General features: G+C 53.7%; 1 protein-coding gene across 3 annotated transcripts in view; it reads right to left on the reverse strand.

The window, feature by feature from the left end:
* Positions 1–6537: 6537 nt before the first annotated feature.
* Positions 6538–18026, reverse strand: part of PARVB (parvin beta) — a 115127-nt gene continuing 103638 nt past the window's right edge. For all 3 annotated transcript variants that reach the window (XM_043881389.1, XM_043881388.1, XM_043881390.1), the window contains exons 11-13: positions 16397–16498; positions 10916–10988; positions 6538–9697 (exon numbers count right to left, since the gene is read on the reverse strand). In XM_043881389.1, coding sequence (XP_043737324.1) covers positions 9621–9697; positions 10916–10988; positions 16397–16498 — 252 coding nt within the window. In that variant the 3' untranslated portion in view covers positions 6538–9620. The remainder of the gene's footprint in view (positions 9698–10915; positions 10989–16396; positions 16499–18026) is intronic.

Here is an 18026-nt window from a genome sequence, read left to right on the forward strand (position 1 = left end):
GGGCAGACTCAAGCTGGTCTCTTGAGCTTGAGTCTTTACAAGCCAGGCTGAAATTGAGAGTTTCCATAGCAACAGGTGACAGTGCTGGGTGACCAGAGACTAACCACCCTTTCTCTGCTGACAGATGCTGCAGAGAAGGGGGCAGAGCAAGTGGGAAGTGTGTGAGCAGGAAAGTGAGGCTGTTCGTGAAAGGTCATGAAAATGACAAAAGGTATTACTGATGCTATCGCATGTGTCGAGTGACTGATGATGAAGCAAGTGTAACTGTCAGGGCATTAACTTCACTAGGACCCAGCTTTGGAGGCAGATGCCCTTATATCCGTACGTTACAGAGGAAGACACAGATGCATGGTCTCGTCTGCCGCTCTGTCCCGCCTGTATGGGACTGGAGTTTGTGACAACGTGCAGTGAGAAAGAGGCTATCACTCAATACCATTTTTAAAATTTGAACTTCATGTAGAAAACTATATAATTGTTTTATATAACTATATTAGAGTTATCTATCATAGCTTGGGCATCCCTGGTGTCTCAATAGGGAAAGAATCCACCTGCAATACAAGAGAGGCAGGTTTGATCCCTGGGTTGGGAAGATCCCCTGGAAGACAGCATAGCAACCCATTCCAGTATTCTTACCTGGAAAACCCCATGGACAGAAGAGCCTGGGGGGCTATAGTTCACAGGGTTGCAAAGAGATGGATACAACTGAGCAACTAAGTATGCATACACATTACAGCTTAATCTTCCTTATATAATCCCATGGACAGAAGAGCCTGGCAGGCCACAGTCCACGGGGTCGTGAGAGTCGGACAGGACTTGGCACTAAACAATGACGATGAACTATGTAAAGGATGTGAATTACATTTGCTGAATCTCAAGAAGGTTTGCTTATTTTTTTTTTTTTTTGACATCTTACTACATTTGCTTTTTCTTTCACTTTTTTTCTGAACCATTTAAAAATAAATTCCAAAGAGGGATTGTGACACGTCATCTCCAAATATTTCAGAATTTATCTCCTAGAAACAAATATATTCTTCTATAGGACACTCTAGAAAATTAACACTGAAATAGTAACATTGTCATTCACACCCAAATTTCCCCAAATATTATTATGCTGTTTACAGGGGTTTTGTTTGTATTATTTTTACTCCAAGATCCACTAGAAATCATAGGTTTCTCTTGGTGGCACTCGGCTGCCATGTCTCGTCAGGCTTTTAATCTGGAACAGTCATCTATAACACGAATATTTTTAAAGCACCCAGGTCGGTTGTCTTGTGGAATGCTAATATCACCATCTCTGTCATTTGCTGGTCTGCTTCTACTGACTGATCCTTCTCCTAGTTATGGGTCACATCTTTCTGCCCTGTATTTCTAGTAACTTTTCTTTTTTTTAACTGAATGCTAGATATCAAGGATTTTACGTTATTGGGCAAATTTTGTTGCATTCCTTTAAAGAGTGTTGGCATTTTCCTTTTGTTGTTCAGTCGCTGTCATGTCCTATTCTTTGTGACTCAATGGACTGCAGCTCACTGGACTTTTCTGTCCTTCAGTATCTCCCAGAGCTTGCTCAAACTCATGTCTGTTGAGTCGGTGATGCCATCCAACCATCTCATCCTCTGTCACCTCCTTCTCCTGCCCTCTTCTTTCTCAGCATCAGGGTCTTTTTCAGTGAGTCAGCTCTTTGCATCAGGTGGCCAAAGGATTGGAGTTTCAGCTTCAGCATCAGTCCTTCCAATGAATATTCAGTGTTGATTTCCTTTAGGATGGACTGGTTTGATCTTGCTGTCCAAGGGACTCTCAAGAGTCTTCCCTATGGTTTGAAAGAAGTTTTCTGGCAGGCAGTTAATTGTGAATTACTCTGATACTTTTTATTGCTTTTAACCTGACCTCCTCAAACTCTGAGCTCTGTCTCCTCGATTCAGTGAGACCACTGGGCCTTATTTAAGCTGCTCCCCAGTCCAGGACTCACGCCCAGGCAGCGAGCCTAGGCGATGGTAGGGTTTACCTTACTTGTCTCCCTTTTATTAAGGTTCACAGACCTGCCTTGCCTCTATTCTAATGTCTAAAGTAGTTGTTTCCTACATTTTGCCCAGTTTTCCAGCTATTTCTGCTGGAAAGGTAACTCTAAACATAGAAACCCTTCCCCCATGAGATACTTACTTAGAAAGAAGAGGTACATTTTCAGTGGACAAACATGATCGACAACAGTTTAACTAAATATTAAAACAAATAAATATCCTGAGAATTAGGAGAGATCCACGCAATATGTCTCCTGATAAGACGCACTGAGAAGAATACCTGGCTTCTGCCAAAAATCCACAACCCGAATCCCGTCATGGGGGAAGCGTCAGACAAAGGCAAGCTGAGACATTCTAGGCAATAACTGACCCGTATTCTTCTACATCAACGTCACGACGAGTAAAGAGAGATTGAAGAACTGCTCCAGATTAAAGGAGTCTGCAGAGACGTGACAAGATGTCAGTGCATTTCTTTGGGTAAAAGGACATTACTTGGACAACTGGGGAAATAGAGTTAAGGCCGGTGGGTTAGATAATGCTATTGTATCAGTGTCATTTCCTGGTAATGACACCTGTGCTGAAATTATGGAAGTGAATGTTTTTGTTTTTAGGAAACAATACTTAAAAATAGAAGGGCATAATGTATGCGACTTATTCTCAAGGATTCAGGAAAGAGATAATTATCCAGACAGATAGACAGATGCTAGATCTCTATCTATATGATCGACCTACATCTAAATATCTGCATTTATATCTATATTGAGAAGGTAGAAAGGATAAAGCAAATATGGTAAAATGTTCATGTTTATGGGGATCAGGGTTAATATAGGAATTCCTTATACCATTGCAGCAAATTTACTCTAAGTCTGAAATTCAGTTCAGTTCAGTCACTCAGTCGTGTCTGACCCCTTGCGACCCCATGGACTGCAGCATGCCAGGCCTCCCTGTCCGTCACCAACTCCTGGAGTTTACTCAAATTCAAGTCCATTGAGTCGGTGATGCCATCCAACCATCTCATCCTCTGTCATCCCCCTTTCCTCCCACCTTCAATCTTTCCCAGCATCAGGGTCTTTTCCAATGAGTCAGTTCTTTGCATCAGGTGGTCAAAGGATTGGAATTTCTGTTTCAGCATCAGTCCTTCCAATGAATATTCAGGACTGATTTCCTTTAGGATGGACTAGTTGGATCTCCTTGCGGTCCAAGGGACTCTCTGAAATTATGTAAGCAAAAATGTTAAACGAGGGACTTCCCTGGTGGCCCAGTGGTTGACTCTGTTCTCCCCTTGCAGACAGCATGGGTTCCATCCCTGGTCAGAGAACTTAAGATCCCGCATGCCACATGGCAAGGCCACATGGCAAGCTGGGGAAACAGTGGAAACAGTGGCAGACATTAATTTGAGGGGCTCCAAAATCACTGCAGATGGTGACTGAAGCCATGAAATTAAAAGGCGCTTACTCCTTGGAAGAAAAGTTATGACAAACCTAGACAGTATATTAAAAAGCAGAGACATTACTTTGCCAAGAAAGGTCTGTCTAGTCAAGGCTATGGTTTTTCCAGTAGTCATGTATGGATGTGAGAACTGGACTATAAAGAAAGCTGAGTGCAAAAGATTTGATGTTTCTGAACTGTGGTGTCGGAGAAGGCTCTTGAGAGTCCCTTGGACTGCAAGGAGATCCAACCAGTCCATCCTAAGGGAAATCAGTCCTGAATATTCATTGGAAGGACTGATGCTGAAACTGAAACTCCAATCCTTTGACCACCTGATGCAAAGAACCGACTCATTGGAAAAGACCCTGATGCTGGGAAAGATTGAAGGCGGGAGGAGAAGGGGATCACAGAGGATGAGATGGTTGGATGGCATCACTGACTCGAGGGACATAAGTTTGAGTAAACTCCAGGAGTTGATGATGGACAGGGAGGCCTGGCGTGCTGCAGTCCATTGGGTTGCAGAGTCGGACATGACTGAGTGACTGAACTGAACTGAACTGATACTTTCTGATGCTCAACTGTCCACAGTATGGACAGGCTGTAAGACAACTCCTAGGTCCCGTGAAATGTTCCATCATTCTTGGCGTGTTCCTTCTGGCTGTCTGGTGCAATGCCAATGCATTTAAACAACGGTGAAGTTAGTACTTATTGAGGGCCTACTGTGTGCCGAGCTGAGTCCTGAGGATGCAGTAGGCAGCAGGGTAGACACAAGCTCCTGTCTCGGGAGCTGAAGTGTGGAAGGGTGTGCAGCTGTGGGAGGAAATGTGACCTTGGAGGAAATCGTGAACTATATTCTACATATGCAGAAAATCAGAATCCTGCACATGTGTTAGTGAAGGCACGCCCATGTCAGCAGGGGAGCTGTGGGCTTAAATCTACAATCTGACTTCAAAGTTTCACTTTACGAGACCCTATCTGTTTGTCCTCAGCCCGTTGCTGGGCCAAGCCACGGGGCCCTCCCAGGCCCACAGGGACGGGGGGACGTGTGATTCATGAGTAAAATCCCTCTGCCTCCAAAGTTGCCCACCCCTCCTGCATCTTTCTAGTACATCATGGCCTTATTTTCCGCCCAGATCTTGCTCTGTCTGCACTGACTTTGCCCACCCCATCCTAGCTGCACACCCTTCCACACTTCAGCTCCTGAGGCAGGAGCTGGTATCTACCCTGCTCCCTGCTGCATCCTCAGGGCTCAGCTTGGCACACAGTAGGCCCTCAATAAGTACTGACTAAATAAGGTTCAGGCTTATTTAGGTGGCGCCAGGGCTAAAGGACCCACCTGCCAATGCAGGAGACACGGGTTTGATCCCTGGGTTGGGAAGATCCCCTGGAGGAGTATGGCAACCCACTCCAGTGTTCTTGCCTGGAGAATCATGTGGACAGAGGAGCCTGGGGGGATACAGCCTATAGGGTCACAGAGCTGGACATGACTGAAGCGACAGCATGCACACACACCCGCACGAATACAGTTCAAGTTCCTGCTGTGCTGAGCCCGTGGAGGGCCCCACATCCCGCCCCAGGGTAAGGGCTAACCCTGGTCGCTAGTAAGGGAAACAAGGATTTATTGAATCAAATTATACCCGCAGGAGCAGATTTCCACTTGAAACGAAACCACACAGAATCTGAGCTTCCCAAGCACAAGATGCTGTCCTTGCAGAAGGAACCGTCCCCACCCCTGCAGCATGCATGACCCGAGCTGTCAGCCCCGAGCTGGCTCCTGCCTGGGAAAGGCTTAAACGAGATGACCTCAGAAGGTCCCTTCCTGCTCTGAGTTCTCAGGGTCTACACATTCTGCTGAGGTCAGATGGCCATGCAATGTCATGGTTCCCAAAGACTGACCACAAGGCAGAGACCCTGATGGGAGCAGCGGTCCTCCCCCTCAACACCCAGTAACAGCCCCCTGGGTAGGGATGGCTGGATGCGGAGGCTTTCCACAGGGTCAGCCGGAAAGAAGGGGGACAAAACTCAGAAAAGACGCCAACCAGAGTGAGCCCACCCCCACTCCGCGTGGACCCGAGGCACTCCATCCTTTTCCAGGAGTGTTCGATGCCTCGCCCCAGACTGTTTCACCTCGCCCAGCCACACCCCGGGCCCCTCCGTCATTGCGCTTCTCACTGGGAATGATCCACACGCTTGTCTCTCTCTCTCCATGGCTGTTGTCCCCGGCCACTCGGACAAGCCCTCGAGGAACGTCCCCAGAACAAGACCTACCAGAAGACCCCCCTGGGACACAGGGCACCATTGCTGGCCTGAAGAACTGCTGCAGGACGAAGCTTTAGCTTCATCAGTACTGATAGATAATCCCATCCAAGTAAACCACTGGGAAGACAGACTCGAGGAGCTGGTGATTCACAGCAGGTTTCGAAGCCCACGCGGTCACGAAGAGTTGGACACGTCTGAGCAACTGAGCACACTTGCCCTCTGGAAAAGTGTGGGTTCGTGACCTCGCCAGCAGTCACGTGGGAACAAAGCCAAACGTGAACTCGGGTCTTTCTCCAAAAGCCCAGGATCTTTGCAGCAACAGCTTGTCACTTTCAGCATGTTTAAAGGGTTGCTGCCTCGCTCCCCAGGCTAGCCACACGTTCAGTCACCATTTTCATTCTGACGAGGAGAAAAGTTCGATGCACCTGAAGTATCCCACGACTGCTGCGGGGAGGGCTGACAGCAGGACCAGCGTGGAACCCCAGTGATCTGGCCCCGCTGGGGGTCACCTCAGGGTCCCTGGCCCCAAAGAGAGGGGAGGGCACCAGAGCCCTGTAGCAGTTCATGCCACTGGCCACTGGCATCTCTCGCTCGGGTTTAGAACCAGGCACCTGGGCAGACTCGCCTGCTCTGTTCATTATTGTGACTCAGCCGCTGTGAGCCGCCAGCCTCTGCTCCTGCCCAGGAAACCCTTGGTGCAGCACCCCTGCCCCGGGGACCCTTCCCGCCCAGGACTCAAGCTGGCTCCTCCCTCGTCCGTCGGGGAAGTGGGGCTGTGCTGGTGTCATGGGCCCAGCATGACGGCTAAAGGCACAAAAGAAAGCCAGGCACCAAGACAGAGGCAGCGGCCTTTATTGGGATAAACCACCACACGCCGTCCGGAATGCCGGCTCCCGCCGCCAGCCCGCGGGGTAGGTTGACAACACAGCCAGGGTTTCAGTGGCTTTTATTTAATACCCAGAAATCCAAAGTAAACACCGCTTAAAACAAATCAAGAACATGAGGATACTGGCACACAAACTGGGCAAGAGGATTTGGCTGCTTTGAAACAACACAGCTCTTGTGTCACATCCAGTTAGGACCTCAGGGCACGTGGGGCTCTGGGCTCAGCGCTTCGTGATATCGTGTTCGAGGGGGAAGCAGAGCTGCAAGCAGGCGCCCCAAAACCAGTGAAGGGGAGGGCATTCAAAAGACAGGCCATCCAGAGAACAATAAGAGGAGGCATTTCAGGACCTTTAGCCATCACGGCATGGGTACCGATGACTTTGTTTTCACTTAGCTCCTGTGGATGAAGGTCCCTCTTCGGGGCAAAGGTGGGGAGGCCATTCACTACAAATGGGAATCAGTGCAGCAGGAAGGTTTCTAGAACTTTCCTCATTTAAGGACTAAGAGGGAAGCTTTTGCCTTCCAAGGAACTCCCAGCAAGTGTCAAAAGAAAGTAGTTTCTGTTGCCCCAGTTTCCCCAGAAGATGCTGCAGCATGTGGGCCTCGCAGCAGGGATGTCCCGGGCCCTGACACTCACATCCTGACAGCTGTTGTCCCCAAGCCACCAGGGACAACGGGTGGATCTCAAGAGGAGGAATCTAGCCACTGCAGAGGTCACCCTGGCTTCAGCCTCAAAACTGCTTCCCAGCCCTCACCCCACACACGCTTTCAATTCGGGTCCAGTCCAGACAGTGGATGGGGAGAATGATGCGGACGGCCCCAGGGGGCCTGCACAGGTGGGCGGAAGGCACGCCCACGCCTTCCCCGCTGGTTTGAGAAAAAGTTAATTTGGAGACCAGACGACATGCTTTGCTGGACAGGGCTTTAAAGAGTCAGCATTACGAGATAAAAGTGCCTGTCTATAGGTTTCCCACATATTTATCATTCCTGTTACTCTCCTGCCTAAAACACAAGAGGGCTGAAGTGGGCTCACTGCCCTGGGAGTTGAACCCCATCACCACCTCCCTCCCCGGAAAAACCAATGCCCCTCACCCGGACCTTCAGGGTGTGGAAACAGGCCTGGGGTGGGGGGGGGCTGCCCAACTGGGCTGAAGACCCCAGGCTTCTTTCCAAACCCCGGCCTCCCCTCCTTCACCCCCACCCCCACTCCCGCAGGCCCCCAGGAATCGGCATTGCCCCGCCAGGCCCACAAGCGCCCACGGCAGGTGGAGGGGCCTCCGCCTCCCTGGCACCGTGGATCCACGCGTGTAATGAAGGCGGCACAGAACGTTCCAGCCTCAGCTATTTTGTCAATGTGGATGTTTAATGTCACCGCCTCCCGCAGGAGACGCCGTAATGCCGTTTTAATTATTTCTTTCCCCTGCTGGGTAACCTCCGCCATCAAATTGGCTATTCTGAACCCGGCCCCAGGCTGGCAGCCGCCCGAGCCCAGGCGGAAGAGGCAGCTGCTCTTTAAGTCCTGAGCACTGGTACGCAATGTAAGATAACAACGTGCTCAACAGCTCTGACCTGCAGCGGGAAGGCGAATATCACAGAAGAGAAAGGCCCACGTTGCCAGGGTGCTGAGCAAACCCAGGGGGTCCAGTCGGCCCGAGAACCCCGGCTCTGCAGGGAGGTCGGGGTGACCTGGTAAAGGACCTGCCTGAGACCCAGCCGAGGGGTGCCCCTTTCTCTCCCAAGACGAGGCAGGCGAGGGGTGAAGGGCACGCAGATGAGGGATCGCATTTCCTTCGACAGGGTGCCCCAAGGATGCCACAGGCTGCGGAAAGCTGGGACTGGCGGAGGACAGAGGTGAACACTCCACCGCCCCTCTTACAGGCTGAGCTGTGACCCCCCCCACCCTAGAACCCGCATATTGAAGTCCTAACCCCCAAGACCTCAGAAGGTGACGGTATTTGGGGACAGCGGTCTTTACAGACGTAATTAAGGTACCATGAGGCCATTAGGGTCCACCCCAATCCATTCTGCCTGGTGTCCTTGTAAGAGATGAGACACACAGCGGGGAGAAGCGTAGGAAGCGAGGGAAGACGGCGTCCGTCTACAAGCCCAGGAGGATACAAAGGCACCAGCTCTGCCGACACCACCGTCTCGACCTCCAGCCTGTAGAACTGAGACAATAAATGTCCGGGCTCTAACCCACCCCCCAACCCAGGCACTCTGTTACGGCAGCCGCAGCAAACTGAAACACCCTGCTTTCCAAAGGTTTTTGGAAAGGCATCCATCCTCAAACAGAGCCTCTGGGATTGGAGACTTCCCAGCGGAGCTGTCTCCAGCTGCCTTTTAGAGCCAACTCCGACACAGCCCACTCAGCCGCAGCAGGAGATGAAGAAACGCCTCAGAAACCCTTCCTCCCACGGACCGTGGCCACTGGGTCCGCTGGGTCCCAGACGTCTGAGCAAAAGCAAAATGCAAACTGCACGGAGCAGCCAAGGAATAAGGCTGCGAGTGGACACTCCGGTCGCAGCTGAGGCTCCCGGGAGCTCAGAGGGAATTTTTTTCAAACAGCAAAATGCATTTTTTGTAAAAAGGCCTGGCTGCCCAGGAGAGTCCCGCCCAGGAGATGCCACCAGGACAGTCAAGCCATCGCCCCTGCTGCAACGCTGCCGTGCGTTTCTGACGACTTGTGATCGCTGGCGGCTGTCAGCTGGAATGCCAGGTGCCCCTCTGCTGCCTCCCAGGGGCTGAGGGTCAGGGTTCCAGGTTTTTTTTTTCTTTTCCATCTTTTGATCAACAAGAGACTTGGCCCCCTGTGGCACCCCAGGTGAGGCGAGGCTGCAAACTCACAAAGCATTGGTGTTTGGAACCTGAATTTCTAAGTATGCCACCCGCTGTGGAATTACAGGGGAAGGAGGTGAAGAGCATCTACCAGAAACAAAAAGTGGGGTGGGGTGGGGAGCAACCGAGGGCTGGGAGGGGAGGCCAGGGCACCTCCCGAAGCGCGGTCCCCGCTGAGGTCTCTGCTGCCCCTTGCTGTCACTCCAGGTGCTTGTACTTGGTGAATAGGTTGTAAAGAACCCGCAGGGTGGATTTGAGGTCCAGGTTTACCACATCTGCAGAAGGAAAACAGAGAAGCCACTGCGGGTGAGAGAAGGTGCCCCAAGTCCTGGTGCCAACACCTGGGAGATGTGGGGGACACCATTTATGTCCCCCGCAGAGCACTCTTGCTGTCCCCGCCACTCACAGGCCGCTGCCCGAGCCCCCAGGCCACCACCCCGCGGGATGAGCCCTGGGATGGCGAGGATTCTCCTTCATCCCTTCCAGGATGGGCCCAGACAAGTCTGCGTGGTACAGGGTCTAGGACAGCCAAGGACACGTACTGGTGACTGCGGGCCACCCTGCGGGCCTCCTGGGGCAGGGCAGGCAGCAGCCGCGGTCCTACCCCCTCGAGGTCAGGACCAAGGTGTGGCCCAGGAAGTCCAAGCACCTTGTTTGGTGGGAAGCGGCCCTGTCCCCCTGGGGGTCGGGTACCTGGTTCTTCTCCTCACTTGCTCTCTGAGCTCCGACAAGGGCTCGGGGAGGGCTGCGGTTCATGGGTCACGGGACAGAAATCCTGTCCTGGATGGGTGTTCGACAGTGACTGCTGAGCCTCCCAGGGGGCGTGGGTGGAGGCTAACGAGGATGCCCCACCCAGGATTCAAGCTGTCACTGTCGGGCGGGGATCCAGGAGCACTGGCCTCACCTGCAAACTTGTTATAATCGGGACATGGAGGGCCCACGCCACAGCCCCTGGATTGGAAGATGCTTTGAGCAGCACCCCTCCCCAGCACCCCCCACCCCAGGGCTTCAGTCGCCCGCTCGATTCCTGGTGGAGGGCATTTAGCACAGGAGTCAGTGCGGCGGTGAGGGGGCCTCTTGCCGGGGCTCTGCTGGCCTCCACTGCCATGCAGACCTCACAGGCCATGACCGAGCCACGGCCTGGCTCACGAGCACCACCGGGCCACCAGGACAGCAACCCGACAGGCGCTGAACTGCAGCCAGCCCTAAACATCCTCTCAAGACGTGAGGCAGCGTCTCTGGTCTGAGCACGGGCACCTGGTGGGCAGTGGAACCCTGAGGTCGTGGGGCAGAGGCCACGGCCTCCAAGTCAATGCTGACTGAAGAACCGGCCTTGGTGTCTTCCCCAGCACAGGACTCCAGGTCCCCGAAGCCCCGAGGGCAACAGGGAGCTGGGGTCAGCAGAGCCCGGCCTTTGAGCCACACGCTCGGGGCCTGGTGGGAGAGACCCGGCCGGTCCCCTAGCCCTTCGAAGACCCGGGTCAGGGTGTTACCTTCAGGACGAGCCTTGGGCTTCTTAAGGCCTCCGTCCAGCATCAGCTCAAAGGCAAACGACACGTTGTGGACCTGCCAAGGAAGCCAGAGTTAGCGCCGGGGCCGCAACCGGTCCCAGGCCTGCCCATTGCCCCCCACCTCCACCGATTTTCCTCCAAGGGGATGGAAGCAAGCGTGGACAGGGGGAACCTTTGGAATAACTCGGCTCACAAGGACCAGCAGTGCCCAGGGCAGGACCCAGGGTGGGCAGAGGGAGGGGGAGGGAGCCTGCTGAGGACAGCACACATCCACCGAGTGGCCCTCACTCCCCTTCCCAGAGATGAGGGCGTGGCTGGGAGACGCAGGCAGGAGATGAGGGCAAGAAGCTGCCCTGGGGGGGTTGGGGGTCCCCAGGCCCTGACACGCCCATGTGAAGACAAGTGACGGCAGCTTCCTGTTACAGCTGAGGACCTGAGGCTCAGAGAGGGCAAGTCACCTCCTGAAGGCACCCGGCCCTGGGCCCCGTCCCTGGGCCCCATCCCCAGCACACAGCAGTCCCCTGCTGTCTGTCAGAAGGCCTCAAGCCAGCCGAGTGTGACGGCCTGTCCTTGGCAGGGGTATATCAGTAGCCCTGACCCAGAGCAGGGGCCGTGGACGCTGCTGGAACTGAAGTCAGGCCACTGGTGGCTGCTGCACGGCCTTCAACCTTCACAATGCCCTGGAAAGGTGGACACATCTATGCTCGGCCCCCAAGGAGGCTCAAAGTTTGCACACTTCTGCCGCAGAGGTTAGACACAGAGCCGCCTCTGCTGCATTTCAAGTCCACCTGAACCATGGAGACACTGGCGATCAACCCAAGCACAGCCAACCAGAAGTCTGCTTCGAGCGAAGTAGGGGGTGGCGGAAGACAGGCAGGTGGGGAAACCAAAAAACAAAATAAATCACAGATGTCAGAGCTGGAAAGGACTTTAGGGCTCTCCTGTAATCAAACACCCTCTAAACAGTAACATTTTCATGATTTCCCTGCCAATGAATCAGAAACACAATAATAAGTTTGCCTGCAAAGTGGTTTAATGATTAACCAGGAAAGAGACACTTGGCAAAATACTCCTCCGTTAGTCAAGACCACGAGAGCCCAGGGCACAGCAGAGAAGCTTCCACGCCACGGGGGCACTGGGTGGGCAGTGCTCAGAGATGTAGAGGAGGCCACCGTCCGCTGAGTATCAAACAGGAGCCCAGCCCTGGCACGCGGGACACGCCCCAGAGTGGGTGCAGGCCACTCACACCCAGACCTGGGTGAGCTGCAAATGACCTGAGGCTCGTGGGCCACGCTGAGGGAAGACAGGACGCAGGCTGTCAGAATCCCACCTGCAGGGCCTGGAGCCGGCCTGGAGAGAGGGCTGAACCCGGCTGGGCCTTGGAGGAGGGACACGCACGGGAGATGACCGGAGGGTCTTAATCTCTCACTTCCCAAAGGAGGTCCTGGGCGAGACGGGTGAGGACATCCGTCATCTGTGCCGAGAAAGTCCCCGGGCTCCGAGAGACGGGGCCGGGCTTCAGCCCACCCAAGTCTGGATGGGAATCTGTGCCCTGTCTCCGGGAGCATCCTGCCTCTTCCACCGTCAGCTGAGATCCAGATCCCTGATTCATACACACAACAGGTTTGGAGTTGAGACGGAGCCAGTACGGCCACGAGGGAGAGACAGGGCAATGGCTGGGTTAGACTGTCAGCCCAACGTGGGAACAGACGCCTTCTGTGGCCCCAGGCTGGCAGGATGCGCCCCCATCACCGGTGTGGAGCATGGTCAAGTCCACGAGGCCCCTCCCTGCACTGAGGAAAGACTGGCTGGCCGGGGGATGGGGGTGTGGGAGGGGGGAGGTGCAGGGGTCGGGGGAGCACCCTTTGAAGGCCCACCTCTCTGCAGCTGCTCAGCCCAACCAGTGATAGGTTTTCAGCAAGCCTTCCCTCTGCTTTCTTCTCCGTCCAAGGAACCCACCAGACAGGAGACTGCCCCTTTCTCCTTCCGTTCTCTCTGAGCCAAGCCTCAACCCCACAACCTCTCTGCCCCTGCAGAGAAGCGCCCTCGGGGCCCGGCTCCATGGACCCAGCACAAAGAAGAGCAAATACTTCCTGACAGGACGTGGGGCCACCTCCTTGACCGTGATCCCCGAGAGTGAGACCCCACCCCCAACCAAGCCACACTCTGAACCCCAAAGCCCCACACTGCTACCAGGAGCCAGTCCACAGCAGAACCCCCAAAGTGCTTTCTCTCTGTGATGCAAAGGAGTTTCAAAAAACCAGGTGAGGAGAGAGAAGGGTAGAGGGTCCCAGAAAGGAATGGGATCTCCTGACTCTGCCCCTGCCGACTGTGATCCATCCCCACCCCAAGGATCCCTTTCCTCTCCTGGGGACAGGGACTCTGATGAGGGAACAAATGGGAAAGCACCCTGAAACTGCAAAGCCCTTTCTGGGACTTGCTTCCAGGAATAACCTCCAAGTCTCCAGAACGCAGGCCACCCCCAGAGAGACAGGGACACTGTGGAATCTTCCAGATGACCACAGACCCAAGGTACCCAGCAAAGTGACCAGCACAGAGCAAGGCTCAGTGGTGGGCCTCAAACAAGAAGCGTGGGTGGTACCCACGCCTCTGAGATGGTTCGATGGGGCAGTTCAGTTGTTTGCAGGAATCTCAGGGTCAGAGACGTCCCATCTCATCTTTTTAAACTCCAGTGCGATGGTTTAAAAGCACACGCCCATGGTATATCTAGGATTTGCTCACTGATCTCAGTCTCCTGTCACTGCTACAAGGATTCTCAGTGCCTGGCAGCGTCTGGGGTCCCAGGGATGCTTTGAGAGGGCCCCTCGGCATGTGTCACCACTGCCTGGCCACATTGGGACGAGGTGTCTGGCCCCAACCGGAAGGGGGTTTAGGTCTGTGCAGCAGGAAAAGGCCATCATCTGCGAGGTGGTTGGAGGACCTGGAGGTTAGTAAGCCCCATGGCTAATGAGGAAGCTCCCGGTGGTACCAGGAGACCATCACTTATTGGGAGGAAGGGAAAGAATCCAGGGGTGGGGCTGGGGGCTAACACAGCCGGAGAAGGACCCTCCAGAATGCCAGCTTCCAGCCAGGAGAGCTCTGGAGGCCCTCGGGCCACCACTGGACCCTACAAGCGTTGACGGTCTCACACCACGTGGGATGCTGTCCCCTACAGCAGGCCCCCGTCTCCCGCTCAGAGGCGAAGGGGACCGAACAGGCTTTGAGCCTCCCAGGCCAGAGGGTGATGGACAGAGACTCGTCCTGTCTCAGAGGGAAGGAGGCCGGGGCTGGGAGGGGCCGCCCCTGCTACTGCACAGAGCCTGTCCCAGAAAGAAGCCCAGCTCCAGTTGGCTTGGCTGACTTCAACCTTCTCACCAGCCTTCGTGCTCATTTGAACAGAGAAAAGATCTCTCCAGAACAATGCTTCTGGGAACTTCCCTGGCGGTTCAGTGGCTAAGACTTCTGGGAACCTCCCTGGTGGTTCAGTGGTTAAGACTTTGCCTACCAATGCAGGGGATATGGGATCAAAAGATCCCACATGCCTCGCAGCCAAAAAAACCAACACATCAAACAGAAGCAATATTGTAACACATCCATAAAGACTTTAGAAATGGTCCAGGTCAAAAAACAAACAAACAGAAATCCTTCTGCAGCCAGCCACGTGGGCAGGAAATGCAAGATGAGCTCCATGACCAAACTGTCTGTCTTCCTGCCTCCTGACCAGCCCCGAGCATCCCCCCTACCCTGCCCCCTCTGCACTCCGAGGAGGGGAACGTGCCAGAACCTCACTGATCTGCTCTGATCCATCTCAGCGGGCCAGACGGCAGCGACATTTGGCCGCGAGCAAGCCGCCCTAGAGATGCCAGAAGCAGGCTGATTGGTAAACACTGGCTCAGCTTCCGGATGCGTCTCTGGCTGCCTCCCTGACTCATGGGTCTAGCACTTCGGGAAAATAAAATGACAGATGCTCTCGAGTTCAAGCAATATGGTCAGTCCACGAGCCAGGTTTCTGAAGGCGAGGAACTAAACACTGCTGGGACGGCTGGACCTGCGGAAGCCCTTGGCAGGAGGTAAACACCTGGTCACAAGAGTGTCCCAAACGTGAAGGCCATGCCCTTTGACCCAAACAATCCTCTTTGAGGATTTTCCTAGAAAACAATCCACAGGAATGGAAACATATATATATATATATATATTTATATTTACATATTCATGATCGTGGCATCTAGTCCCATCACTTCATGGCAAATAGATGGAGAAAAAGTGGAAACAATAACAGATTATATTTTCCTAGGCTCCAAAGTTGCTATGGATGGTGACTGCACAGCCATGAAATTAAAAGACGCTTGCTCCTTGGCAAGAAAGCTATGACCAACCTAGATAGCATATTAAAAAGCAGAGACATCATTTTGCCAACAAAGGTCCATATAGTCAAAGCTATGGTTTTTCCATGTATGGATGCGAGAGCTGGACCACAAGGAAGGCTGCTGCTGCTGCTGCTAAGTCACTTCAGTCGTGTCCGACTCTTTGCGACCCCATAGACGGCAGCCCACCAGGCTCCTCCATCCCTGGGATTCTCCAGGCAAGAATACTGGAGTGGGTTGCTATTTCCTTCTCTAAGGAAAGCTGAGTGCCAAAGAATCGATGCTTTTGAACTGGGGTGTTGGAGAAGACTCTTGAGAGTCCCTTGGACAGCAAGAAGATCAAACCAGTCAATCCTAAAGGAAATCAACCCTGACTATTCATTGGAAGGACTAATGCTGATGCTGAAGCTGAAGCTCCAATACTTTGGTCACCTGATGTGAAGAGCCGACTCATTGGAAAAGACCCTGATGCTGGGAAAGAGTGAAGGCAGGAGGAGAAGCGGGTGACAGAGGATGAGATGGTTGGATGGCATCACCGACTCAATGAACATGAGCTTGGGCAAGCTCTGGGAGTCAGTGAAGGACAGGGAAGCCTGGCATGCTGTAGTCCATGGGGGTCAAAGATTTGGACACGACGTAGCTACTGAACAACAATATATTCACATGATACGTTATTGTTTTAATAGGCAAAAAGAAACAAATGGATCGCCCCAAAGTGGAAAACAGGGAGACTGGCATCACAGCCGCTCCATGGACTTTGCGCAGACACTGAAGATGGTGTCCAGGAAGCTCATGAAGCTGCGGGCAGACCACGCGGCACGAACAGGGGAAGGATTTGCAACTCTACTGACATTCGGCCACAATTATTAAGACCGGCATCGTCCCAGGCAAAGAGTCCAACGAGAACGTGGCACATAACCCCTGGATGCGTTAGGCACTGCCCACGGGGCTCCTTCCTTTCCTGAGGGTCACATGTCATCACCACACCATTTTCTGGGCAGGCTGGACTTCACAAAGAGCGGCCCGGGGATTCTACGCTGCTCACTTGGATGAGCGTGTCCCAGGCCACTCCCAGGATGGAGACCGCGCACACACGTACCTTCTGGTCAAAACTGTCAGGGGTCAGGTAGAAGTTGTGCAGGGGTACGAAGTAATCTTCCAGGAGCCCCATGAGCAGCACCAGGTACACGCCGTCTGCAAACTACAGAGGAACACGCGTGATGTTCCGGGCCGTACACGGAGTCAGCAAAGGCTCTGCAGCCACTCAAACGGAGGAAAAGTGTTTTAGAGTTAAAAAAAAAAGAATCCATCTCTTGTTGAGGAACTTGAGCCTGCAGTCAGGTGAAGGACCAGGGTGCAAAGTGGGCACTTGAGACTGTACATGATGACATGAAGTGCGGCTGAGTGGGGAGGACCAGACCACTGACCTCGGGGATAACGCTGGTCCCATCTCTCAGGGTGGCCGTGGGGACCCTGTGAGGAGGGGGCAGGGAGCACCGAGCATGCAGGGAGTGCTCCACCTGTGCCAGCAGCGGGCACGGTTAATCCACAGCCTGCAGGGTGCCCTAGGCTTTGGTTTGGGGTTTGCTGCCCCGTTCGGCTCCTTCACTTGGTAAGCTGCCTGGGCGTCTTCTTCTAGAGACATCCATGGCGGGACAAGACTTTCCCATGCCCTGGTGATGGAGAGTTTTTCCTAGCTGGGTCCTAATTGGTAGATCCCAGCCCCTCGACCTGCTACCTGGCCCAGCACCACCTCCCACGCACAGGAAGCGGCCGGGAATCTAGACCCAAAGACTCTGCTCTTTGCCTGGGCTCCCCCGCCCCCAAGAAGCCAGGACAGAGGGGACCTGCTCCTTTTACAGGTAACCCAACGGAGACTCACGAAGGCAGAGCAACTTGCCCAGGGGCAGGAGAGGACCAAGATGCGGGAGGCAGGGCCTGATCTCTGGGACACGGACCAGCACTCAGGGTGGGGAGGGGGGAGGCAGGACCTGCCCACCCTCCCTCCCAGAGGACATCTCCTGCAGATCAAGGGCTTGTGACGAGCCCGGCCTCCAGATTCTAAAACTGTGTGGTCCAATACGGTTTCCACTGGCTACATGTGTCTGCTGACATTCGTCACAGGCTTTTGAATGAGACTGACTTATTTCCATTTTAAACAAGTGGGGAGAAGCTCAGAGAGGTTGAGGAACTGGCTCAGTGTCACAGAACTCAGAAGCTGCCCCACAATCTGAAAGTGCTTTTAAAAAGGAGAAAACACACACAAACACACACCCAGGGCAAGAACTGGAGCCCCGTTCGCATTGACTTGCAGGACATCAGAAGTTTAACAATGAACATACTTATGGAAATACTCAGAGTCCTTTGCCACAACAAAAAGAAAGATCTGCATTTCGAGGGCTGGGTATCTCTTTTGGTGGATCACTGGCTCAAACTATTTTTAGGATATTACTTCATGTGTGTTTGCTAAGTCGCTTCAGTTGTGTCTGACTCTTTGCGACCCCTTAAGACTGTAGCCCACCAGGCCCCTCTGTCCATGGGATTCTCCAGGCAAGACTACTGGAGTGGGTTGCCATGCCCTCCTCTAGGGGCTCTTCCCGACCGAGGGATCAAACCCCGTTCTTGTACGTCTCCTACCCTGGCAGGAGTGCTCTTTACCACTAGCGCTACTTCGGAAGCCCCGTGACTTCACACCGTGCAGTGACAGGAACAAATGATGGCATACAGAG

The sequence above is a fragment of the Cervus elaphus genome, chromosome 22, assembly GCF_910594005.1.
Source record: "Cervus elaphus chromosome 22, mCerEla1.1, whole genome shotgun sequence".
NCBI lineage: Eukaryota > Metazoa > Chordata > Mammalia > Artiodactyla > Cervidae > Cervus > Cervus elaphus.